Raw genomic sequence first — 27,218 nt, forward strand, 5'->3', positions numbered from 1 at the left:
TAACTTTTGGGCAGTCTATAGTACTCCAAATGTCTTTCCTGGTCTGACCAATTAGTACAGCCCAAAACATAATAACTAACCATTTTCAGCAGCAATAATAAGCAAAATTTACAAGTTCAGTGGTATTGTTTACGTTTACTGACACCAATATGGCCTATTGATGACACATTGTGCAAACACTCTATAGGGAAATAATAAGAAGAATAACAACGTGCAGTAAATGGTAAAACTGTTGGCACTACAAACCGGTGTGTTCATAATTAAGATAATACATTAAAATAACATCGTAAAACACACCAATTTGCAACATCAAGAAGCCAGACACTTAAAATGTACAATTTGCTGCACCCAACTCTTACGGGAAAAATAAGGTAGATAATAATACTAGCTTGAAATACACAGCAACACCAAAGTATTATTTGAAAGGTTTTATTAATTTATAATACAAGATTTAGGGATTTTTTTGTACATTTAATAATTTGTAGCTAATTTTCATAGCAGTGACAATGATAAACACTCTTGCAGTAATTGGCCAATCAAAAACAAGATTGGAGACAGTTTCTGTGGACACTCTTTCCACAACTGCACTGTCTTTCCCAAAAAAAAGCCTCATACACTCGCTCACGCACACAATTAACATGAGTCAGCCATCTGACGTGTACTAATAAAAACTCAACCGTATTCAGACAAGATAAAAAGGACTCCATTATTACTCCATTATTAATAATATTAATTTCCCACAATCAAAAGGCAAACAAAACAGACAGCATACAAACATTAGGAAATAAAACACTCATTTTTTTTTTTCTTTCTTCCAGCCCAGTGGGAGGCCATTAGGGGTGGCCGTTCCCAGCGTGCATCTTCACCTCTAATGCTGCGGCGCAGCGGGGGTCCATGAATCCATAGCGCTTATAATGGGGGCTTTTAGCAGCCCAGCCCTTCGCTCCAGACAGATGCTTTCGGATTTTTTTCCTTATTCTTCGCACCTGGGCTTTGTCCCTTAGGCGAGCATGGGAGAGGATACAGATGCTATATCCTGACTGGGCAAGAAGAAGTGTTTGTGTCATTTCACATCAAGCACAAAATCGCCAACCTTCCCTCATGCTTCTTCAGCGGAGACGAGGAAAATAAAAAACGCTATTCAAGTAGACACGGGGTGGCTGGCGCACACCCAGGGCGAGGAAACACTAGACTAGGGTCATGCACAGATGTTGACGCAACTGGTCAGTAAGAGGAGTTTGAGATCTACTCTCGATTGGTCCTAGGACGAAGGCAAGAATCGTAGGTGGCCACGGCACATCAGATCCACCAGCGCTATAGCAGACTCCCTCGGTCCACAGCAACAGACTGGTGCTTGTGTCATCGCACCTCTCTCCGTAAGCTCCTTCTGTTTGAGGCAGGCGGGAGGATTAAGACTACAACACACACATAGTGACTTCAGATAAGGATCCGTGTTAAGTGCAATCAAAAGTCTGAGATTATGACGCATTTTAAGCTTCGTCTGAGTCAGACGTGCGATCCAAGTGAAAACTCTGACACTTGGGTGTTGGGAGAGCAGAAGGTCTCTCGAGTACAGGACATCCCCCTAAAAACCTGTTCACGCGTCCATTTACATAATTTCCTTTCAATGATTCAGGTATTTCATATTTGCACAGTTTAATATTTTTCAGAGGAGGCCTGTAGACAAACGGCTACTTCACTAAGCAGGTAATTTTGGCAACCGAACGAAACGAGAAAACCGAACGAAGGCAAACATATGAGATTCGATAAACTTGGCACAAGAGAGTCTCCGGCTACTATACAGAGCAAAAAACACTGAACGAAAACCTAGTCGCAATCTCCCTGGAGCTCTTCTGTAATCATCCAGAATGCACCACGGGTTGGTGAGCAGAGACGGGAGCGGGGAGCAGGAGGACGAAGAGGAGAAGGTGGGGGAAGGTTCGTCTGGGTTTTACAGCAGTAGACAGCAGCTGCTCTCTGTAGTCTTCTCCCTGTTCCTCTGGCCTACGTGGAAAGAGCAAATATTGAGTGACGCCTAATAAATCAAAGACAAAAACGCAATCACAGGTCCTTCTCTGAGAGCGAGAAGAATACGAGGAAAAAAGCAGAACGCTATGATGACTTACGGAGGAGAAAATAGCTTGTTTTCTTCCTTGAATGACATGCTGTGCGTAACTAGTCTATAATTAATGAGGGGTGGTATTAGAGTCAACATGAAACCACATTCAGAGCACATTTACTTCTGTAATTTGAGGCATATCAGAGTAAAAGAGAATATTGAAGGAGACATGCAATACAGGACTGTATTTTATCCATCAGGAACGGACTGGATCATGAAAAGTAGGCCTTCTATACTAATCAAGCTCAAGTTTACCATCAAAAACATTTCAATTCCAATGATAACCAATGTGGTCATCTTTATTACGACAACTAAATCACTGCATTACCCAATACGTTTTTCAGAAACCTACATGTCTCACTATAGAAGCCTAAAGCAATGCCTCAAGAGTTATTAGTCTATTGGTTAAAAGCTAAAGGGTGGGCGATATACCAATAGACATGACATTATTTGCATGCGTTTTTAACCATTGTGGTTTAAAAATCGAATGATTTTAAGCTGTTGAAATGCAATTAGCAGCTATAGAATTCATTTTGCTATATGTCTGCTGTCTAAGAGACATGCATGTGAAGACAGTGCTCATAGAGCGCGGAAGTACTGAACAGACTTATTTTTGCCACTTTATAGGTCTTGAACGGTTAAATGCACACACTTGTATGTGTCAAAATGTCGGTTTTTGCAAGTAGGTCTTTTTTAGGTCTTATGTGAAAGCAAACAGCTGAGAAAGAAAAGCATGAGACATGTGCAACTGTATACTGGATTCGGGTAGCTCTTAAAGTGACAGCAGTCTAATATTTCTGCTGTCTGTCAATCATGTTAATCAAACCACAATAGAGAAAATCTTCTACTGCTCTTGACTAAATCACTTTTGTAACTTTAATAAGAACAACTATATTTTTAATTTACACATTGAAGAATATGCAGTGTTTTTATACATTTGGTTACTTTATACAATGTATGTATTTGTACTGTAGTTTTTTTTTTGTCCTATCGCTTATAATTGGTTTCTTAGTCTTGTTTAATCACTGACAGTTTACATGTCTTCAGTGAGCTTGATTTTTTTTTTTTTAAGTTAGTTAGTTTTTTGTGATATTGACACTGGTGACAAGAATTATGAATTTCTTATTGTATCAAAAAAAATTTATCATACACTACCAGTCAAAAGTTTTTGAATAGTAAAATATTTAATGTTTTTGAAGAAGCCTCTTCTGCTCACCAAGCCTGCACTTATTTGATCCAAAATACAGCAAAAGCAGTAATTTTGAGAAATATTTTTACTATTTAAAATAACTAAGTGCTGTTCTTCTGAACTTTCTATTCATCAAAGAAACTAAAACATTCTTCTTGGCTCTTTTCAACAATGTTTTTTGAGCAGCAAATTAGAATATTATAATGATTTCTGAAGGATCATGTGACTGGAGTAATGATGCTAAAAATTCAGCTTTGTAATCACAGTAATAAATCACATTTTTAAATATACTTGAATAGAAAGCAGTTACTTTAAATTGTAAAAATATTTAACATTTTTAATGTTTTTGCTGTACTTTGGATCAAATATATGCAGGCTTGGTGGGCAGAATATAAAAAAAAAAAAAAAAACAACATTAAAAATCTTACTGTTCAAAAACTATATATACATTGTTACCGTAAAATAAAATTACTCATATTGTAGAATTTGGTCATATCGCCCACCCCTAAGTACTGCACAGCCAAGATGACATCAACACTAAAAGACTACTAAAAGTACTTTCCAAGGTTGAGCAAGTAAAAAAAAATAATAAACAATGACGAACACATTTTTGTTTCTTTGAAATCATGTACACTGATGAAAAGTTTGGGTCAGGAAAAATTGGGGGGGGTTGGGGCTTTGAAAGAAATTAATACTTTTTTCAGCAAACACACATTAAATTCATCAAATGTGTCATTTATAATGCTACCAAAAAAAAAAAAAAAAAAAAAAAATCAAATAAGTGCTGTTCTTTTTAACTGTACATTTATCAAAACATCCTGAAAAAAAACATGGTCTCCGCAAAAAATATAATATAATGGATGTATTTGTACTGTAGTTTTTTTTGTCCTATCGCTTATAATTGGTTTCTTAGTCTTGTTTAATCACTGACAGTTTACATGTCTTCAGTGAGCTTGATTTTTTTTTTAAAGTTAGTTAGTTTTTTGTTATATCGACACTGGTGACAAGAATTATGAATTTCTTATTGTATCAAAAAAAATGTTATCATACACTACCAGTCCAAAGTTTTTGAATAGCAAAATATTTAATGTTTTTTGAAGAAGCCTCTTCTGCTCACCAAGCCTACACTTATTTGATCCAAAATACAGCAAAAGCAGTAATTTTGTGAAATATTTTTACTATTTAAAATAACTGCTTTTTATTTGAATATATTTTAAAATGTAATTTGTTCCTGTGATCAAAAAATTCCTATTTGAGATTTCTAAGTGCTGTTCTTCTGAACTTTCTATTCATCAAAGAAACTAAAACATTCTTCTTGGCTCTTTTCAACAATGTTTTTTGAGCAGCAAATCAGAATATTAGAATGATTTCTGAAGGATCATGTGACTGGAGTAATGATGCTAAAAATTCAGCTTTGTAATCACAGTAATAAATCACATTTTTAAATATACTTGAATAGAAAGCAGTTACTTTAAATTGTAAAAATATATAACATTTTTAATGTTTTTGCTGTACTTTGGATCAAATATATGCAGGCTTGGTGGGCAGAATATAAAAAAAAAAAAAACAACATTAAAAATCTTACTGTTCAAAAACTATATATACATTGTTACCGTTTACATGTCTTCAGTGAGCTTGATTTTTTTTTAAAAGTTAGTTAGTTTTTTTGTGATATTGACACTGGTGACAAGAATTATGAATTTCTTATTGTATCAAAAAAAATTTATCATACACTACCAGTCAAAAGTTTTTGAATAGTAAAATATTTAAAATATTTAACATTAAATTCATCAAATGTGTCATTTATAATGCTACCAAAAAAAAAAAAAAAAATTAAATCAAATAAGTGCTGTTCTTTTTAACAGTACATTTATCAAAACATCCTGAAAAAAAAACATGGTCTCCGCAAAAATATAATATTATGGATGTATTTGTACTGTAGTTTTTTTTTGTCCTATCGCTTATAATTGGTTTCTTAGTCTTGTTTAATCACTGACAGTTTACATGTCTTCAGTGAGCTTGATTTTTTTTTTTTGAGCAGCAAATCAGCATATTAGAATGATTTCTAAAGGATTATGTGACACTAAAGACTGGAGTAATGAAGCTGAAAATTCAGCTTTGATCACAGGAATAAATTACATTTTTAAATATATTAACACAGAAACCGTAATATTTCTCTATATTACCATTTCAAAAGTATTTTTGAGCATAAGAGAAACAAAAGTAAATGTGCTCAATTCTGTTTTCATGTAGACTTGAATTCAGAGAACCTTAAAACCACACTGACTGTGGCATAAAACGGGCCATTCTAAGTTCATGTGAACTTTACCTATTGTAAATATGACAGCATGAACGCTGGCTAAAAAAAGACTCGGATGCCAGTAAACGTTTCTAAAATATTCTGAAGACATCAAAGCATATAACCTGCTTCCTCATTTTAAATGTAACGACAGTCATCATGAATTCAAAGCTTGCTTCAATAAAGATCAGCACAACTCGTCAAACAGGAAGTGACAAGTGTAAGGAAAGCTATAGACATCTTATATTAGTGCTTCAGTGTTCAGTCTCTAATATGACTGTATGCCTCTTAATTATTCTAACGTGTTTGGAAGATTAGAGCCAGTTGCCACCTGGCAGCAGTCCTCCAGTAACTGCTGTGCCCTTGTCTTTAAAACAAAAAGTGGATGTGGATAGGCAAGCCAAGGACATTCAGCCATGTTTAGAGCAGTATGAGCTTGCCAGAGGAATATATCAGCACTTACCATGGGAGTTTGGCTCTGGCAGCGTCTCTCTGGCAACCAAGTGCATGACAGTTGTTCGGCCAGGGGGCAACTTCAGCGCTATTCAACAGAGAAGTCGCATATTGAATACCGGCATACAACTTGGTCACGCTGCCCAGTAAACACACAGCTTCTGACCTACAGCATATTTTAACTTCCCACTTTCACTGTCCTTTTTTTGTCCACAAAAATGTGTAAAAGTGTCTAGAGCAAGACAAAATAACACAGACAGACAGAGAAAGAAAAACAATGGGACTGTCAAAGCGTGTTGACCGTGAAAGACATGCAGACAAGGTCTAGTGCTCACCTCCTAGTGTGACATTGCCATGCAGGAAGCGGCCCTGAAAGATCAGCCTCAGGATGCTGGGGCTGCTGACGCTCTCCTCCTCCCAACCTGCAACAAAAGTCATCAGATTCACTACAGAAACAGGCTGTTGTGACTATAAAAAAAAGCCATGCTTTGACCATATTCAGACCCCAGTGTTTGACAGCATGCAACCACAGATAAAATAAAGTTAAACGAAATTAGCAATGAGAAAATATTTACTCCATAGACTATTTCAATGATGTCCTCACTTTCTTTCTGAGCCTTGAATGTGTCAGTTGCACTGCTGTCTATGCAGGGTCAGAAAGCTCTCAGATTTCATTAAAAATATCTTAATATGCGTTCTTAAGATGAACGAAGGTCTTAAGGGTTTGGAACGACATGAGAGTGAGTAATTAATGACAGATTTTAATTTTTCGGTGAACTACCTCTTTAAAAGTGACTTGAAAACAAAACATACCTGCCGGCCAGTTTTCGAAAACATGCCGGGCAATATCTGTGGCGGAGTCATTTGGAGAGAAAGTGAAATCCTGTGTCTTCCCACTCACAAGGATCAGCCGTAGATTCACCTGTAGTCGATTTAAAGGAAAGAGGAAATCATTAGACTATAAAGAAGTGCCCTACAACCCAGAGACAAACTCGCAATTCCATCGAATAGACCTTAATGACCCTTCAATCTGTGCTCACCCCACATAACATGAGACGACCCGGAGAGTTCTTTGTAGAAATGGGCATTCCTTCCTAATTAGATTTATGTTCGGCTTTATGGGTGAAACTAGCTGCTACACACTTTAAAGGTTCCTGTGAAATGGTCTGGTGATGGGGGAAATACGGGGTAGGAGAGAGGACGTGTAGTGATGCTCTCCTCCTCCTTTTCTAGGCACCCCCGTCATCCTAATGCGATAACCCCAGGTGTCCCAGACAAGTTATTAAATTTACATGACCCATGCATAACCCCTTGCAGGAGGAGGGGAGCAGCACGGTGGATTAGCACAATAAATTTGCTCCATGCACGAGTCCTAATAAAAAAGCAACAGACAGACACAATGCCTCTACAGTCGGTATTAATAACACCGCAAAGCTTTCCGCCACAGGCCAACACGTGCTTCACGACAATTTTCATATGTCTAAGGGATACATCATGCATATACTGCCTAAACAATAATGATTGTTTGATTTTTACTGCCAGCATGTTCAATGGCTCCACTATTAAAAATATTTTTAAAAAATGTATAAGAAAAATATACTTATTATTATAAATTACACACTTCCAGTCAAAAGTTTTTGAACAGTAAGTTTTTTTTAATATTTTCAATATTCTGATTTGCTGCTCAAAAAAATTATAATGATGTTGAAAACAGCTGAGTCAAATTTCTTCAGGTTTCTTTCATGAATAGAAAGCAGCATTTATCTGAAATAGAAATATTTTGTAACATTATAAATGTCTTTATCATCACTTTTGATCATTTTAAAGCATCCTTGCTAAATAAAAGTATTAATTTCTATAATTTCTTTCCAATAAATAAATAAATTAATTAAATTAAATTAAATTAATTATTTAAGTAATTAATAAATAATAATAATAATAATAATAATAATAATAATAATAATAATAATAATGACACTAACTCCGAGGGTCTGAAAGATATGATGCATAATGTTACAAAAGCTTTTTATTTCAGATAAAAGCTGATCTTTGGCTCTGTCTATTCATCAAATAATCCTGACAAAATATACTCAACTGTTTTGAATATTGATAATGATAATAATAACAGTAATAATAATCATAAAATTGTTTATTGAACAGCAAATGAGCATATTATAATAATTTTTGAAGGATCATGTGACTGGAGTAATGATGCTGAAAATTTAGCTTTGACTACAGGAATAAATTTAATTTTAATTGATTTATTGTTATTTTAAATAGTAAAAATATTTTAAAATTTTACAGATTTTGCTGGACTTTTTTTTTTAAACATCAAAAGTCTTAAGAAAAACTTTTGACTGGTAGTGTAGTGCCATAAATTCATACACATATTTTTGTTGGAAAACAATAACATACAATGTATTACCAAATCTTACTAAACTCATTCTAACTGATTGTTCCAAGCATATAATCACAAATAATTCACACAATTATGACCAAATCTCATCTGTTTTAGCTAGCTGGACCATTTTCCTGTGGTTTCCATTTTAAATTAGTACAGTTTGCAACAATATTCAATATATTAGCAAAATCCAAAAGTTTCACTTTGCAACAAGGACACACATACTTGACTGTACATTTCTGTGATATCGTCACACATCCCAAATTAGGCAAGGGACTGAATAAATTTGGCAGCATCCTCTTTGAAACTAAGCAGCATCATAAGACTCTAATGTCTGAACAGAAAAGGCACAGAGTGCTACTATTTCAGCCCAGAAATAAATTCAGACCAAGAACTCAGAGAGTCTCTTGTTCTTGCTTTTTTTTTTTTTTTTTTAATCCAGGGTTTAAACGTCCTTTTTATCCTTTCATGGTTTTCAATGACTGCAATTTAAACATTACATCACCCACACTCAGTGTGTGGAGCTTGGCTGGGCCTTAATGCTTTCGTTCAGAATCAGATGGAGAAAGAGGAGGGGGGCGTAAGAAGGTGAGCCAGTTGGTCCTGGCATTGCTGTGTTTAAAGCCACATACAACACAGAGTGCAAAAACAAAGGAAAACAAGCTTCATGGAGACACTGCAGCCAATCAGAGGAACAGAGAAACTTTCAACATGTTTCTGAGAAAGTGGAAGTGAAAAAAAGGACACAGTTCCTCCAAGTACAATTGAGCAAGACTGCTTATGCTAGTACTGAATTATTCAAATTGTGTCAAACATGCTAATGCAGCTTATTATAGGGGACCCAGAGTTTTCCATCCACCCCACTGTGACAGCAGCACAGGTCATGACCCAAATAGTGCCAGCAATCAAATAACATGACAGGGAGGGGACGACCTCTTCCTGCCACAAGGCTGTACTCATCCTTACACCACGTGCCACCTAAATCCTTACTAAGGGCCCCCAATGCCCTGCCCTAACTAACCCATTGTGAAATCAGGCTTCTGTTGAAAATGTAGGGCACCCCACCCCCATTCAGACACTCTTGAAAATATTCGGCTTTCACCTATGGGGACCTGCAGCGAGAACAAAAGAGGTCAAACCATAATCCACATCGTCATTCCAGCACTGTTTACAAACACAGAGCCCCCGATAAAGACATGGAAAGCCCTCTCCCAGCCTCCACGGGTGGATTTAAGGGTGTTATCTGCAAATCTGTGACGGGTAATATAGACAAGAGAGCATAACAAACAAATAAGCACTCCCTGCTGCCCCAGTTCTTAAAGCCTTGACAAATACAAAACACCAAAGCTGTCTAAATGCCTCAGAACCAGTACATAAACACCACGATAATCTCACGGCTTATATGTTTTCTGCAATATCTTCAATTATGTTGCTTTCATCCCCAAATCAAGAGCCTAATGTCATCACCATTTGCCCCCACCCTCAAATAAAGGCACTAAACCCAACAGTGAACCAAACAGGTTCAACAAACAAAAACAGCAACAGCAGGTCTGTGAGCGTGACAGCTTTGTTTTATAACCACAGCCTCAAATAAAAGTTTGCATTTAGCACTTCACTGATGTACACCCATATTAGCACTAACAAGAACAGGTTAGTTATTTGCAATATTTTTACAGGTTATTTTACATACGCTACCTGTCAAAAGTTTTTGAACAGTGAGATTTTTAATGCTTTTTAAATAAGTCTCTTCTGCTCACCAAGCCTGTCTTTATTTGGTCCAAAGTACAGCAAAAATAGTACAATTTTAAAATATTTTACCATTTCAAATAAATGTTTTCTATTTGGAAATATTTTAAAATTATTCCTGTGATCAAAGCTACATTTTCAGCATCATTACTTTAGTCACATGATCCTTCAGAAATCATTCTAACATGCTGATTTGATGTTTAAGAAACATTTTGTCCTCCTTCTTATTATTATTATTATCAATATTTTAAAAATTTGAGTACATTTTTAGGATCCTTTGATTAATAGAAAGATCTAAAGATCAGCATTTATCTGAAATATACAATATAACACTCAAACACTTGGAGTCAATATGTTTTTTGGGGGGAAAGAAACTATGGAAATTAATACTTTCATGTAGCATGGATGATTTAAATTGATCAAAAGTGATGATAAAGACATTTATAATGTTACAAAATATTTAGATTTCAGATCAATGCTGTTCTGAGCTTTTTATTCATCAAAACATTATAATAAATGTTTCTTTTTTTGAAATCAGGAATTAATTACACTTTAAAATATATTCAAATAGGAGACAGTTATTTTAAATAGTAAAAATATTTCAAAATGTTACTGTTTTGCTGTACTCTGCATCAAATAAATACAAGCCTGGTGAGCAGAAGAGATGTCTTTAAAAAAAAAAGTTCAAACAGTTTTGACTGGCAGCATACTATTTACTCATTTACCATATTTATTAACATTTTGAATTAGCTTTTATTCTTATATTTTTAATTTTCGGTTTTTAACTTTTTTTGTAATTTCATTCCGACCTTTTGTCACTTTCATACGTTTTTAATATTTAGTATTTCTATTTAGCACTGACTTATTTCAGTTTTAATAATTTCTGTTGAAGTTTTTCAGTCTAATTTCAAATATTTTTTTCCCATAGTTCTAGCTTCAGTTAAAAATAAAACTGGAAGTTTAATCATTTTTAGGTCTAAACTAATCAAATTTGTCTCATAGCCACAAAAAAGCAACGATGACTCCCAACAAATGCGGATTAAAATAAATGCTCGACCTAAATTAAAAACGTCATTATCTCTTCACCCCTTAGTTTGCATAAAACATGCAGGATGTAAACAAAAAAGCCAGAAAGTTTTCAGTGCATAATAATGCAAATGTTTATTCATCAAATAAACCTACCAAAGGCTTCCGGTGATTTGCAAAATGGTGCATGAATAATACGGACCACTTTTTGTCTTTTTCAGAGCTTCATCATCACCCACTTGCACAGCATGGGCATTGCACCAAGTACCTCTTTTTGCACTCCACAGACAAAATAATAAAAATCGAACCTGTTCCGAGCAGCAACCGTGCAAAAGCAGACAATAATGATGCACATTCATCAGCGCACTGCACCTTTAAGATTTGAACGCAGTGATGACACTTGATGACTTATCATTCTGATATTATCTTTGTATGTGTGAAAAGGCCAAATTGTGCAATGAATTATCATACAGGTCGAGTCTGATATACTCACTGTGTCGGGGTCTCTCTGAGAGGTCATGGTTGTGATCAGAGGTGGAAGGCAGCCAGGAATCGATGGGTGACCAGCAGTAAGAGGGGAGCACAACCCCCTGGCACAAAGACTCAGTATACGTCTTCTCCCTCTGGCCTTTCTCTGCCTCGCACAGCCTAACACCAAGTCAATCATTCACAACATGCCACACAGATTTGTTTACCATACACAGCCCAGTGGTCAACAAAGCATTAACACTATATAATTAATTACCATTTTAGGTGACAGACTTTAGAGGAAACAGTATAATGTTACAACATACAGGGTGAGATGGCAAGACTTTCCTGTAAACACTTATTTACAACATCCGGGTGAACGTTTAGCCTGTCAGGTAGTAAACTGTAGTCTAAGTTATCAGATTAATTCATTAATGAACCACCTACAGGATACGTAGCCTTTATAAACAAACAGACTGAGGGTAGATAGGTAATATGAAGGTAAATGCAAGAATAAACATCACATACCTTTGCTCTACTTGAGTTCAAGCCAAACTAGTGTTTGTATAACTGGAACAGCATTATATATCAGCTTGAGACCGAATCTGTGTTAGAAAGCCAGATCTGCCTGCAAACCTGACACCAAAACAGGATGAGCTCGACTGTTGATCAGGAAAGCACACAAACGAGTCTAAAATCAGACACGCATCAAACGATGATACACATACCATTAAATGAGATGTGTCTAGTTTATGAGACGAGAGATGTTAAGGCTGTAGGAGCTGAGAGACAGTGCGAGCGACCGCTGGCCTTGAGCTGGAATAATTTCTGACTGCGGCAAAATAAAGAGGAACTAAAACGGCCGTTTTGATCGAGTCACGGGCGGTTGTCAGATCCAGAGCGGTCGTTTGACGGTCCGGGGCTTTTCCTAAATACTAACTGATGGGAATATCCATCGTTCAACCAGATGAGATGTAGCTAAAATCACTCGCAGCGTACGAACAGATTAATGGCTGAGAATTTAAAGACACCGGAAGTCAGCTGGCCATATATGCAGGAAACGGCGCGCAAGGATTTCTGGGACTTGGAGTTTTGAGGCGGTTCTCCATTTTGATCTCACCTTACAGAATGGCAGGCATTTCACACGATGTGTGATGGAATTTGTGTTTTCTCACTCTTAAAAAAACGATTTTTTTGCTTTTGTATTTTCTAAACTTGTAGGCATACAGAAGAATACCAATGTTTAAACGTTCTGTTATGCCATTAGGCTGCTGAACGTTAATTAACAAAATATAATTGATATTATATATAAATACATTTACTATATAAACATAACATATTTTCTTAAATATGCACATGCATGTGTGTATATTTATATATACACATTAAACAAAAAAACTAAAACTTTTATTTTGGATGCGATAAATCGCGATTAATCGTTTGACAGTACTAGGGTTGCCAGGTTTTCACAACAAACCTGCCCAATTGCTACTCAAAACTAGCCCATACACACACACACACACACACACACACGTGACCCTGGAGCACAAAACCAGTCATAAGGGTCAATTTTTTGAAATTGAGATTTATACATCATCTGAAAGCTGATTAAATAGGCTTTCCATTGATGTATGGTTTGTTAGGATAGGACAATATTTGGAAATCTGGAATCTGAGAATGCAAAAAAATCAAAATATTGAGAAAATCACCTTTAAAGTTGTTCAGATGAAGTTCTTAGCAATGCATATTACTAATAAAAAATTAAGTTTTGATATATTTACAGTAGGAAATTTACAAAATATATTCATGGAACATGATCTTTACTTAAAGGGGTCATCGGATGCCCATTTTCCACAAGTTGATGTGATTCTTTAGGGTCTTAATGAAAAGTCTCTAGTATACTTTGATTAAAAATTCTTAATGGTTTTGTAAAACAACACCCTTTTTTCCTTGTGAAAATGAGCTCAGCAAAAATCATCTCATTCTAAGGGGTTGTTTCTTTAAATGCAAATGAGCTCTGCTCACCCCGCCCCCCCTTCTCTCTGTGGAGTGACGAGCCTGTTTACTTTAGCCACATTTAACCGCATGTAGCCGCGATTAGCCGCTAAACTTCCTAACTACCAGGTTATAAGGAAAGGCGATCGCAAAGATTCATAAAAAAATCCTTATACTCACTTTTGCTGTAAGTGAAGCTGGATCACGAATGATTCGCACGAACATAGACGGATATATGTAGATCATGAGGTGCATTTCCTTCACAAACAAACGTAATCCACTGCATCTTCAGCGGCTCAGACGTCGGGAGTAAATGACGACCACTATGTTCATTATTACATCCAGCAACACAACACCTCAATTGCTCAATCGGAGATATTCTTGTCTAATTTACATCCCTGCTCCAGCATCCAAACAAAGAGGGCGGACTGTGACAGCTGATTCGAGGTAAATCGCTCATGTCAATCAACTATTGTGGGAGCGGCCTCTGCGGGTGTGACGCCACACCGACAGGCATCTGAGAATGGTTTGAAAAAGGGGATATTATTTTTACAGATTAATTAAAAACCGCTGCATGGATTTTTTTATCATTATAGGGTAGATTTGTACATACACTGCCAACACACATTAATGTTCAAACAACATGAAAAAGTCAACTTAGCATCCGATAACCCCTTTAATATCCTAATGATCCTAATTATCTTTTTGGCATAAAAGAAAAACTGATCATTTTTGGCTATTGCTACAAATATACCTGTGCTTAAGACTGGTTTTGTGATCCAGGGTCACATATAGTATATATTTTGAAAATATTTACTTTGTAGGGTTGGCAAACATTTTAATCGCATACAAAATTGAAGTTTGAGTTTGGCTTATATATGTTGATGTACTATGTGTAATTATTATGTATATATAAATACAAGCACATTCATGTATATATTTAAGAAATATTTACAAGTATATGTATTTATTATAATTCTTATAGAATTTATATTATATATAAATAAAAATATTTTTTACATAACATTTCTCTTAAATATATACATTAGTTTGTGTGTATTTATATATACATAATAATTACTCACACATATATTAGGCAAACTCAAACTTTTATTTTGTTTGCGATTAATCTTTTGACAGCCCTACCCTAGATAGACCCTCAGTTCAACAATCTTGTTTTCTGTTCATTTTAAAAGAAAGCTATGCACAATTAAATGACAATACTTCATACATTTATTTGATAACAGCAGAGTACATAATAAAGGCACATGAAGTAGACTATTTACATAAGAAACATTAAAGCTGAAGTGTGTAATTTATTTCACTGTTAAATCATGAAGGTCTTACGAGTTGACCGAATTTTCATTTTTGGGCGAACTAACATTCAGCCTGAAACATGTGGCTCAACCAATGGTGTGACTTCGTGGTGAGAGTATCTGGGAGTGTTCAGGAAACAAGTTTGCAAACAGTAACTATTTTTGCATTTTCATTAGGTGACACCAGTGACAGAAATTTCACTTCAGCTTTAAAGAGCAAATATGTACATGAATATGAAACTAGTCTTACAACACAGTGAACCGTAATGTCTGTTATTACAGTGGCAATACATATCAATAGAGCTGTTCAGTCACAATGTCAATTTGTAAGCCAACCCGGAAACTTATTGGTTATTTCACCCCTAAATCAAAAAAACACATTTCATAGGAAACGCATGCCTTAATTGTTCTCCCCGGGTTTTAGGACTTGAAACTGAACAGCTCTATACCTCCAAAAGAGTGAGGAAAAAGCAAGCCACAGCAATGAGCCATGTAAAGCCATCACTTCTGAGGATATGTAGGCTACAGTAACACCCATAAGTATCTGTATTATAAGAGAAGAAGGCAGTGTCAGTTCAAAGTTAATACTACTGACTCATAACGCAGCTTTGTAACAGATATGATTTTAAGAAACTGGAAGAAACAAGTTCCAGTTTCACTACACAGCAGCATTGTGTAAACATTAATTGTAAAACAGACAATATCCGCAGCAAATGGTAATGATTTTTGAAAAATATACTGTACAAACAACGTTTAGTGTAAAGACCATACATACTCCGTTCGTGTGAATAAAATATACCATATCCCAGCAGCAAATGGAAAAAGCCACCAAAAAGTCACAAAGCTCTGTAATCTCCATATTTAAATCTACTTTTTCTTAAAGAAAAAGCATTTACATAGCAATGTTTTTGCAAAAAAACATTCTGAAAACAGTAACTGTGTCATCTTTAGAAGATAACTAGAATGGCAAAAAAATTGCATGACAAATAAGAGCACTTTAGAGCACTGAAAAAATTACTATTTTGTCACGCAATTAAAAAACAGACTTTTCCAGAAAAAAAGACTTGATATCTGATTTTGCTATTAAGCACATTTCCTTTTTTACATCACAAATATGTATAGCTCAATAGAGACAACTGTGCTTAAATGTATTGTTGTTACCGAAGAAGCCAAAATACGTACTGTAAAACATATTACAGTAACATCAACAATAAATACATTTTCTTTCCGCTTATACATAAATACATCAATAAATTTACAAAAATATACAAGAACATATACAAAATAGAACAAATAGAAAACTACTGACAAAATCCAAGGTCGCTTTTAAAATATTTTTCACGTATCACTTTTTCCAATCATATCAAGTTTATAAAATGAAGTACTTAAGGACGTTTTGAGTTCAAAACAATAATAATGCATGTTATTTCACAATCTCTCTGTTCTGATAAAAATACTGTATATTGGATTTGTTCACACCGCTCACAAATCTAATTTGATCTTTAAATGTGAATTTTCTGACTGCTCACAGTTTTCATTTTGTCTACAGTTAGAGGCTTGTCAATACCTACTCTGGATACTACAGTATTGAAATGGAAAGAGACCTGTCAGGGTGGAAAGACAGGAGAGAAAAGCATAAATTGCCTTTGTTCAGGTCTACCTTGACCTCTTACTGCAGTGGTGAACTCATGAGGCACATGAGAGAACATCATTGTGCAATCAGTCACATTTACTACATAATGAATGTGACATACTGTGCTATATGAGTAAATATGGACATGAAGGTGGTTACGGATACACCCAATGAGATTTTTACTGCCTGTCTAAACAAAGCCTTTGAATAACATATTCCTATTCATTGTGACAGAAAGGAGTCACCCTAAATGACCAACCACAGGCAGACACCCTGTTCATAAACATTTTTTCAAGCGTATAGTTATGCCTAATCTTTCATCCGGTAACACGAAATAACATGTGCATACAAAGTACATGTAGGACTAGACTGAATTCTTTTCATAAGGAAGCCTAGGCGTACATAAGTAACACTGTTACAGTACCATCATACACTGACACAAGGTAAACAATTAGCAAGAAACGCAGTTTAGTTTAAATGGTTAAGTGAAACCATTTTTGGTCAGTTTTTGATGCTTTAGAGTGATTATAAGGTGCAAAGTGAAAGTGCAGCATTTTACAAAACCGGTTGTAACGTTGCTGCCATACCAATCCTGCTGTTCCTAAGGTGTGGTCCTTTCTTGTTCACTGTCATCTTCAGTTAGGTAGATTGGTTTCTTTGCTTGAAGGATGGGCTCACATTTTTCTGGGGAGTTGTTTTTACCCTCAGAGCTATGCCTTATTCCATATGCAAAATAAATAAAAAAACCTAAAAGAGACAAAGATATGAAGTCAAACATTCAAGCACAGTACTATGAAAAAGCATACATGTACACTGCTGCACAAATGTGACCCTGGACCACAAAACCAGTCATGTGGGTCAATTTTTTCAAAAATTGACATTTTTACATCATCTGAAAGCAAAATAAATAAGCTTTCCATTGATGTATGGTTTGTTAGAATATAACAATATTTGGCCGAGATGCAACTTTTTGAATTTCTGGAATCTGAAGGTGCAAAAAAATCTAAATATTTAGATAATCGCCTTTAAAGTTGTTCAAATGAAGTTCTTAGCAATGCATATTACTAATCAAAAATTTGATATGTTTTTTTTTTTATATATTTTGATATAAGTTTTGATGTATTTCCGGTAGGAAACGTACAAAATATCTTCATGGAACATGATCTTCACTTAATATCCTAATGATTTTTGGGATAAAAGAAAAATCGATAATTTGGTATGATAATTAAATGGTATGATTTTTTTTATGCTTTTGAAGTCTCTTATCCTCACCAAAACTGATCAAAAATACAATGATATTATAACAATTTAAAATAGCTGTTTTCTATGTGAAAATATTTTAAAATGTAATTTATTTCTGTGATGCAATGCTGAATTTTCAGCATCATTACTCTAGTCTTCAGCGCCACATGATCCTTCAGAAATCATTATATTATTATAATTAATGAATAAAAATGTCAAAAGAATGGCACCTATTTGAAAAAGAAATCTTTTGTGATGCTATAAATGCATTTACTCTCACATTTAAACAATTTAATGAATCCCTGAACTCATTACTGATCCAAACTTTTGGTAGTGTATTTTTAACACATAGTTACGTCAATGATTTCATGTGCTATAACTCACCGATAACCATCCAGACTGCGAAACGAATCCATGTAGGTCCATCCAACTGCATCATGAGGTAAATATTCACAAAGATACTGACCAATGGCAGAATGGGAAGCAAAGGCACCTACAAAATATAGAGAGAAGATTATTATAACCACCTTTAGATTTGACAATCTCAATTTAACAAAGCACAAGCTTTGAAAATGAAGTCTGTACCTTGAAAGTGAGAACTTCTTTACTCTGGGGCTGTCGCCAGATGATGAAGATGCATACAGAAGACAGAACAGACAGGAGAACCACCAAAGTGATGCAAAGAGGGTCGCCCATCCCCACCTTGTTCCCGTACAGTGCCAACACCACACACAGCAGCGTGAACAGCACAGCTAAACAGAAAAAGAGAAGGATGTTAACTGTCTGTTCACCACATGAACACTGACATAATTATTTTACACTTTCTTAAGCTCCACATCATAAATACATGTTGCAGCAAAAAAGGAACTGAATGGAAATGCTTACATATGGTGCCAGTTGCAGAGTAAACAATGATGCCTGAAATCTTGGTGGGTACGTCACAGATGGGCTGCACGAGCATTCTGATGGAAAACCTCTCCTTAAGGGGTGTTGTCTCCAGCTCCTGGCTGTACTCATCCCCACTATCTATATCTATCATGCCTCCTTTAGCCTCCAGCCTCTGTAGTTCCAGTGATTTCTCAATCGCACCATTGGAGCAAAGACTGCCTGGCTGGTACCTGTAGATGAAAAAAAAAAATTAATTAAACTGATTTTAAAGAAATGTGAAATTCCAGGGTTTTCTTAAAAATGTTTTTGAAAGAAATGTCATATGCTGACCAAGGCTGCATTTATTTGATCAAATATACACTACCAGTCAAAAGTTTTTGAACAGTAAGATTTTTAATGTTTTTAGTCTCTTCTGCACACCAAGCCTGCATTTTTTTGATCCAAAATACAGCAACAGCAGTAATATTGTAAAATATTTTTACTGTTTAAAATAACTGCTTTCTATTTGAATATATTTTAAAATGTAATTTATTCCTGTGATCAAAGCCAAATTTTCAGCATCATTACTCCAGTCTTCAGCGTCACATAATCCATCAGAAATCATTCTAATATGCTGATTCACTGTTCAAGAAACATTTATTATTATCATTATTATCAATATTTAAAACAGTTGAGTCAGTATATATACTGGGGGAGAAATTATAAAAAATAATTTTATTTAGTAAGAATGCATTAAATTGGTTTGAGGATAAAGGTTTCCATTTGAGATAAATGCTGTTCTTCTGAACTTTCTATTAGTCAAAAAAAAACAAAAAAAAAAAAAATTCTAATCAGCTGTTTTCAACATAACAATAATAATAAATGATTTTGAGCAGTAAGTCAGAATATTAGAATGATTTCTGAAGGATCATGTGATTGGAGTAATGATGCTAAAAATTCAGCTTTGAAATCACAGAAATAAATTGCATTTTAAAATATATTCAAATAGATAGCAGTTATTTTAAATAGTAAAAATATTTCAAAATTTTACTGTTTTTGCTGTACTTCAGATCAAATAAATGCAGGCTTGGTGAGCAGAAGAAACTTTAAAAACATTACAAATCTTACTGTACTTTTGACTGGTAGTGTGTATATATAAATATAATATAAACATTTAGTATACATTAAAATCTAAGTTATTTCTATGATGCAAAGCTGAATTTACAGCATCATTGCTCCAGTCTTCAGTGTCACATGATCCTTCAGAAATCATTTTAATATGCTGAATTGTGATACATTTAGGATTCTTTGATGAACAGAATGTTCAAAAAACAGCATTTATTTGAAATAGAAACATTCTGTAACATTATAAATGTCTTTACTGTCACTTTTGGTAAATTTATTGCTGAATAAAAGTATTAATTTCTTTCCAAAATACCCAGATTTTTGAATGTAAGCATGTGTGTATATACTCACCGGAGAATGAGTACACACACAGCAACTAGAGTGTACGCCAGCAGGGTCCCAATTGACATCAAGTCCACTAATGCGGCGAGATCAAACAGGAAGGCCATCAGAGCTACAGGAAGGGAATTAACGAGATTCTAGAGTTAGTCACAGTTATTAAGACAGTTACATCATCCACTGACAGTCATTAGATGAATACGAATATAGTCTTACCTGCTACGATGCCAGACACAAGGGTGGCCAGCAAAGGTGTCTTAGTTTTCTTGTGCATGCGGGAGAGGGAGCGAAAGAGCAGACCGTCCTCAGCCATGGCATAAATCACACGAGGCATAGGGAACATGGAGCCCAACAAGCTGAAGAACAAAAAAAAAAAAAAAAAAAGTCATTACATGTTGACTTTCTAAAGCAACATGTCTCATTTTCATTTAGTTTAACTTAAAGTAAAACTTATATACATTGTATACTTATATTTTTGTTGTTATATATATAAAACATGACAACAAAATAATACTGCAATAATACTTAAATAACTTTAAGTCAATGTCAGTAAATGTACCTGGTGGAAAGAGCACACAGAGACCCCACGGCCACAATATATCGAGCAGGGTCCCAGTGGACATATTGGAAGGCCTCTGGAAGTGGACTTTGGACATCCAGCTTGTAATAGGGCATCATGAGCGTAAGCGCTGCTGACACTCCGAAGTAGGCAAAAAAGCAGATGAGCAAAGAGGCCACTATGCCGATCGGAATGGAACGCATGGGGTTTTTGGCCTCCTCACCTATGACATCAATAGAGCTGAGGTGAGTTGGGTTTCAAAAATAGGACATTCTGGTTTTGACGGAATGTTTTTCTGAACTTACTTGTGGTCGCGATGCAGTCAAAACCGACAAATGCATAGAAGCAAGTAGCAGCGCCAGTTAGGATTCCACTCAAGCCAAACGGTGCAAAGCCACCTGAGCCGAATTCTTTTTCAATTTTCCTAAAATGTAAAAGTGTTTTTCAAACTTCAGATTTATAATGAATATACATTCATATATACAAATATGTGTGTGGGTGTGTACATATCTTTTAAATGTTTATTTAATTTCATGATTTTTAAAACTTCTAATTGTCATTTTTTTTAATTGTCATTTTTAATCTTATTTATAAATTATATCATATTTTTTAGAGGTTTCACACTCAATTTACAATGAAAATACATTAATATATTTTATTTCATGACTTTTCAAATGTATATTTTTCAATATTTTATTAGTATTTTAAATAGTAATTTTTCATCTTATTTATTAATTTCCCTAAGATGTGAGTTTTCCAACCTCTTATTTACAATTATACATTCATATATGTGTACATGTGTGTACATATTTTTAAAAATACATTTCATGATTTTTAGCATTTTTATTTTCATTATTTTTAAAATTGTCATTTTCATCTTAACTTTCCTAAGCTGTACTTTCAAACTTAATATATACAATGAATATAAATTCATATATACAGATAAGTGTGTACATATTTTTTATATTTGTAATTTTATTTCATGTTTTTTTTTTAAATATTTAATTTTCATTATTTTTATAGTCATTTTTCAACTTATTTATAAGTTGAAAATAATGTATTTTATTTCAAGACTTTGATGTTTTCATTATTTTCATCTTATTTATTAATTTTCCTAAGATGTGAAAATAATTTTTTCATTTTATTTTATGATTTTTAAAATGTTCAATTTTCATTTTTTTTAAATTGTTGTTTTTCATCTTATTTACTACATTTTCATTCATTCAGTCATTTTTTTACATTATGTATTAATTTTAATTTTTAATTTTAGTTTTCAAACTTCATATTTATAATGAATAAACATTCATATATACATATAAGTGTGTACATATTTTTTATATTTTTCATTTTATATAATGATTTTTAAAATGTTTAATTTTCATTTTTTTTTTAACTTGACATTTTTCATCTTATCTAATAATTTTCATAAAATGTGAAACAAATTTCAAACCTCAAATTTACAATGAAAATACATTCATATATACATATATGTGTGGTGTGTACATATCTTTTAATATTTTTAATTCATTTTATGATTTTTAAATTTGTATGATTTTTTTTTATTTATTTATTATTAATTTTATGTATTATTTCACATTTTCACCTTATTTATTCATTTAATCTTATCTGTTTAGTATATCTTTAAAATATATGTAAATATGGCAGAGTTGAATTTTACTTTTATGTAGCTTCTTTTTAATGCTACTAATATATGTAATCAGTAAATATGCTACTGAACCAAGTGACTGTGTTTCACTTATGCTCTAAATTCATCTTCTTAATTTCTATTATTATCCCTACATCTAAAAGTTAAGACATTGTGACTTACTCTGCATCGTAGTTGTGCGTGCTGTTAATGTAGTCCTCCAGACTGAGGTTCCAGTTGGCAGTGTTGCCTTTCACAAAGCCCGAAATAATGACAAATGTCAGAACCACCAAGTTGATTCCTGTGAAGATCTTGTTGACAAGTGCAGACTCACTCACTCCAAATGCCAATAATCCTGTAGCGTGGGAAGTGAGAGGTAGCAAATTCACACCGTTATGGTCTTTTGCATGGCAATGGTGAAAAGAAAGTGTGAGTAACAGTGCTATGACTAATGGGTGTATTGGTAAAGCGGACCCTTGCTTTAGTTCCAGAAACACACTAACAAAAAAGTCAAGAGTCATCCTTAAAATTCTTAAGAGAGATAAAAAGGTTCTCACCAGTGAGCAACATGACCAGGATGAAAGCAAACACATCTGGATACTGCGATAACACTTTTCCAGTGTCTGGAAATGACATGGAATCAGTGAAAAAATCAGAGATTGTTTTGTTCACTAGATTGTCAAACGTTGAGCTCCAAGCCCGAGCCACACTGGCTGTGCCTGTAAAACAGAGAGAAGGATATATGAGTAGATGCAAAAGACTTCAGAGCGTCCATTTGTTACATTAAACTTAAGCAGCCGCTCTAGGGCCCTTTGGTATAGAGGAGTAAACACTTAATACAGTTTCAAAACTACTTCAGCTCATTCCTAATCCTAAGGGGTTCGCATTCTGAATTAACTCATGGGAGCTGATGCTTAATTAGTACATTTGGATTCAAAAAGGAAAATGCTTTTCCAAATTAATTTCACATTATTAAACTAGTTTGTAAAGTCTACACGCTCACCAATCACGTATGACAGAATGAGGTTCCATCCCGTGATGAAAGCCCATATTTCACCCACAGTCACGTAGCTGTACAGATAAGCGGATCCTGTCTTGGGGACACGTGCACCAAATTCGGCGTAGCACAAACCAGCGAGGACAGAAGACAAGGCCGCGATGAGGAAAGAAAGCACGATGGCAGGTCCAGCCTTCTCTCGGGCCACTTCCCCAGCCAGGACGTAGACACCTGCACCCAGCGTCGCCCCCACGCCGAGGGCTATGAGGTCAAGAGTGGTGAGGCAGCGAGCGAAGCGGGTTTCGTCCTGAGAGGTGTCCAGCACGCGTCGCCTCAGCAGCATCTTCCCAAAGGATGCCAGTGTATTCTTAGCCATGATCGATAACGTTGACGAGACTGGGATAAAGCTGAAGGCACTAGAGGAGAAGAGAAACAAATCTTTCTGTGAGAAAATAATGCATTGTTTGCTAATTGGGTCATAAAATAAGTGACCTGATTTTACAAAAAACAAACCTAAAGTTAATGGTTAACGTACAACTGAATATGTTGTTTTGCTAATTTATGCCGTCTAAACCACGGGAAAACATGTGGAAGCTGCTAAATCATATAGAGAATAACTTAGTAATCTGAAAGGGTGCAATATTTTCACAAACTAAAGTTAATAGGTTGGAAAGATACGAACGAGCAGTGTTAATTAAGATATTAGCTGAATATTTCACCTACCGGACTGAGAATTATTAGAACAAACACAAATGTTGTCAAGATTCTCACCCTGGAAATCATGGTTCAGTTTGGCCAACCACAAATGCCTTTTGTTTTTGCACTCTTTTCCTTAATTTCTTATAACCTTTGGTTCTCTGTAGTACTCCAAATTTTTCCCATTCCTGCCAATTAGTACAACTTAAAACATGACAATAATTCGGCAGCAATAATCAGCAAAATATCTATAATGATAACTAGGGCTGACACGATTCCTCAATTCAAGTCGAGTACTAGATTTAAAAAAATAAAAATAAGAACTTTGTTGAGTAACTGGCAAAATACCGGAAGTGGCGCAATCCACAGACCAGAATCCAACAATCCAATCCTATTGTTTATAATAAATTATGTATTTTCACAGTTTTGCTCAATAAACCCATATGAATATTTGGTTTTGATACTTTTGAACTAATTATAATTGCTTCATTGGTATTATAAATGGTTAATGTTTGCTAAGGTCTATTTTTATTACCTCCAAAAATCTGAATAAGAATGAGCTTTATTGCCAAGTGTGCTTACACACACAAGGAATTTGTCTTGGTGACAGAAGCTGTAAATGTATTATAATTATAATTACTTGATTAATCGTCAGAACAATTGACTAATTACTCAATTATCAAAACAATCATTAGTGACAGTGTTAACTATATTAACATTCACAACAACACAAGATGTTTTCTTTAAACATGGGGCTTTAAATGCTAGAGCTAATTGGATTCTGTCTGGTGAATGTCAATATATTTAATGCTCATCATCTGCAAAAAAAATAAAAAAATCTGACTCTGAAGATGTGGTATAGAAGGATTAATAAAACTCTATAATTATCATTCTTGGTATGAAAAGCTCTTTATACAAGTCATTTCACGTAAAGGGCATGTAAAAGGGAGGCTGTTATCCACCACACCCGCAAAACAGACAGAGCAATCATTAAGCACTTAACGAACACCTCATCTGACCACAGGGCAGTTCAATCCATCAGGAAAATAATAAGATTAATATCAAAAATGTTTGCCCTTTCATTACTGAGTCATAACTCAAAGTACAACAGCTCCAAAGCCCAGATAAAAAGCGCTGACAGTGGCGTGGATGGAAACAATTTTCAGGCAAGACTAAACCGATTCATCACAGTTTATTGGCTCGAAGAAAAGAGCAGACCGGTTGAAATGGGAGAAGCAGTACATCTGAGGTCAACGAAAACAAACTAGCAGACATTTAACAAGAAAGTCTACAGAGGATTTGAATATTTAAAAAAAGGTCAGACGTGCTCTGTGAATACAGAGTTTACATAACACATATTAATGGCTGATGTTAAACAGTAGTACTCTGAAACCCTGTGCACTTTTCAGAAGTGGAGCACATGCAGGAAAGGGTTTCTTGTGTGGTTTCCATCCAGCAGCTTGAGTAGTCATACATGTTTGATCAGATTCCGTCTAGATCACACTAGAAGGAAACCTGCACCTGCATACATGACTCGCTAACCGAGAAACACAGACCTGTAACAATTTTTTACCGCATTCTTAGTTCAAAGCATATCCTCGTACATAATGAAACAAGGCCGCTGCTCAGAAAAGGACCGCTCCTTCTGCATAACTCTGTCACTACACGGAAATCATCTACTTCCTTAGAGTACTATGTAAGACTTCCAGCATTAAAAAAAAAAAAAAAAAAATTATAAACTTTAGAACAAAAGTTCTAAATCTAGTACACTGAAATTGTTAAACAGTGGAATGTTATTGTAAACTACTAATAATTCTCAATAAAATTTGTTAAAGCATTTGCCACAGACACTGATATGCCTGAATAAACATTCTTAGAGGATATGTTTTTCATTATGTTCCAGTATATCAGACTTGAACATTTTATATTTAATAACACTTCCTGTTAAGGAAATAGCTGGTCCAAGCCCTAGACATTCCTGAACAGTTAAACAAAAAAAAAAAAAAAAAAAAAATTGCAAGCAACAAGCTAGATGGACGTTGTCAATTCACAGGTCAAGTGTCTATCATTGCATAAGGCATTGAAAATGAAAACTCTGCTTTGAGAGAAACACACCTGCATTTACAGCTGTATTTACAAACACAGCTTAGCAGCTTAGTGTCTTTCAGTAGCCCATTAATGAAACCCTGTTGAAAAAAAACAGCATATGCTGGTTAGGTAGGTTTTGATGCTGGGATCCTGGTTTATGCTGGCTCTTTGCTGGTCCTGGACCAGCATAAACAAGCTAAAACCAGCATATGCTGGTATTTTCAACAGGGTGCTGATGTTTTTGAGAGACACAACATGTGTCATCATGCAACAGGCATTGAACTATATTCCCATGTATCTACTGTGTTCAGTCTTTTAAACTCATTATAAACACAGATCGAACTCTGCTTATATTTAAACCACATTCATTAAAATAAAACTGTTCGAAATTTGAAAAAAAAAAAAAATTTAATAATAATAATAATAAATAAAACGTAATTTACAAAAATGCACATAAAACATATTTCAGTATTATGGCATAGTTATAATACGTTTTGCTAATGTCATCCTCACATTTAAAACAATCCGAGTTTATGTAAATTAATTATATACATTCTCAGTAAATAAACAACAGTAACAAAGTAGCATTTAAAATCTAAAGATACATGAACGCGCGCCATTTCTACCACGAGGATGAACGTAATAATGATAAACATATGGGATTTCCGCTTACGATAGAAAACCTCATTCAGCTGGTTTAGTTAACGAATAAACGACACGTCTCATTTTTTTTAGATTAAGAATGGAGAATCATAAAGGTAATCGTTGAAAGGTAGTTACCCTCTGTTGAGACGATGTAATGAAAATCCAGCGGCTCACACAGACGGACAGGCAGACGGACGATGCGCGGCGTGTAAGTGAGCAGTCTAGAAAAATGAGTAGCAGAACAGGACATGCGATATTAACACTCTTCCGGAAATCCTTTTAAGGCGTTTTCCCCTAGGGGGTAGGATTTTTTTCTGACGTCAAAGAAAGCCAGTCGTAGTAGAAAGTATTGCGTATACGCTGGCATTGA

The 27,218-nt window shown here is 34.8% G+C and overlaps 2 protein-coding genes across 2 annotated transcripts; both read right to left on the reverse strand.

Annotated features, from left to right (window-relative positions):
• Positions 1–413: 413 nt before the first annotated feature.
• On the reverse strand, positions 414–12,733 carry ubl3b (ubiquitin-like 3b). Its single transcript, XM_051127739.1, has 7 exons — positions 12,430–12,733; positions 12,230–12,337; positions 11,727–11,881; positions 6,874–6,982; positions 6,396–6,482; positions 6,071–6,148; positions 414–2,004 (listed from the first exon to the last, which is right to left on the reverse strand). Exons 3-7 carry the CDS (start codon positions 11,751–11,753, stop codon positions 1,952–1,954), a joined length of 354 nt encoding a protein of 117 aa, XP_050983696.1. The 5' UTR covers positions 11,754–11,881; positions 12,230–12,337; positions 12,430–12,733; the 3' UTR covers positions 414–1,951.
• A 2,178-nt stretch (positions 12,734–14,911) lies between these two features.
• On the reverse strand, positions 14,912–27,098 carry slc7a3b (solute carrier family 7 member 3b). Its single transcript, XM_051127856.1, is given in 14 exon segments — positions 14,912–17,392; positions 18,272–18,380; positions 18,473–18,639; positions 18,773–19,005; positions 20,231–20,333; positions 20,435–20,574; positions 20,778–21,000; positions 21,083–21,201; positions 22,606–22,777; positions 22,980–23,141; positions 23,426–23,835; positions 26,984–27,019; positions 27,021–27,061; positions 27,063–27,098. Coding segments are annotated over 14 exon segments (2,097 nt in total). The 3' UTR covers positions 14,912–17,246.
• Between the last annotated feature and the right edge of the window lie 120 nt (positions 27,099–27,218).

This window comes from Labeo rohita, chromosome 14 (assembly GCF_022985175.1).
Source record: "Labeo rohita strain BAU-BD-2019 chromosome 14, IGBB_LRoh.1.0, whole genome shotgun sequence".
Classification (NCBI taxonomy): domain Eukaryota; kingdom Metazoa; phylum Chordata; class Actinopteri; order Cypriniformes; family Cyprinidae; genus Labeo; species Labeo rohita.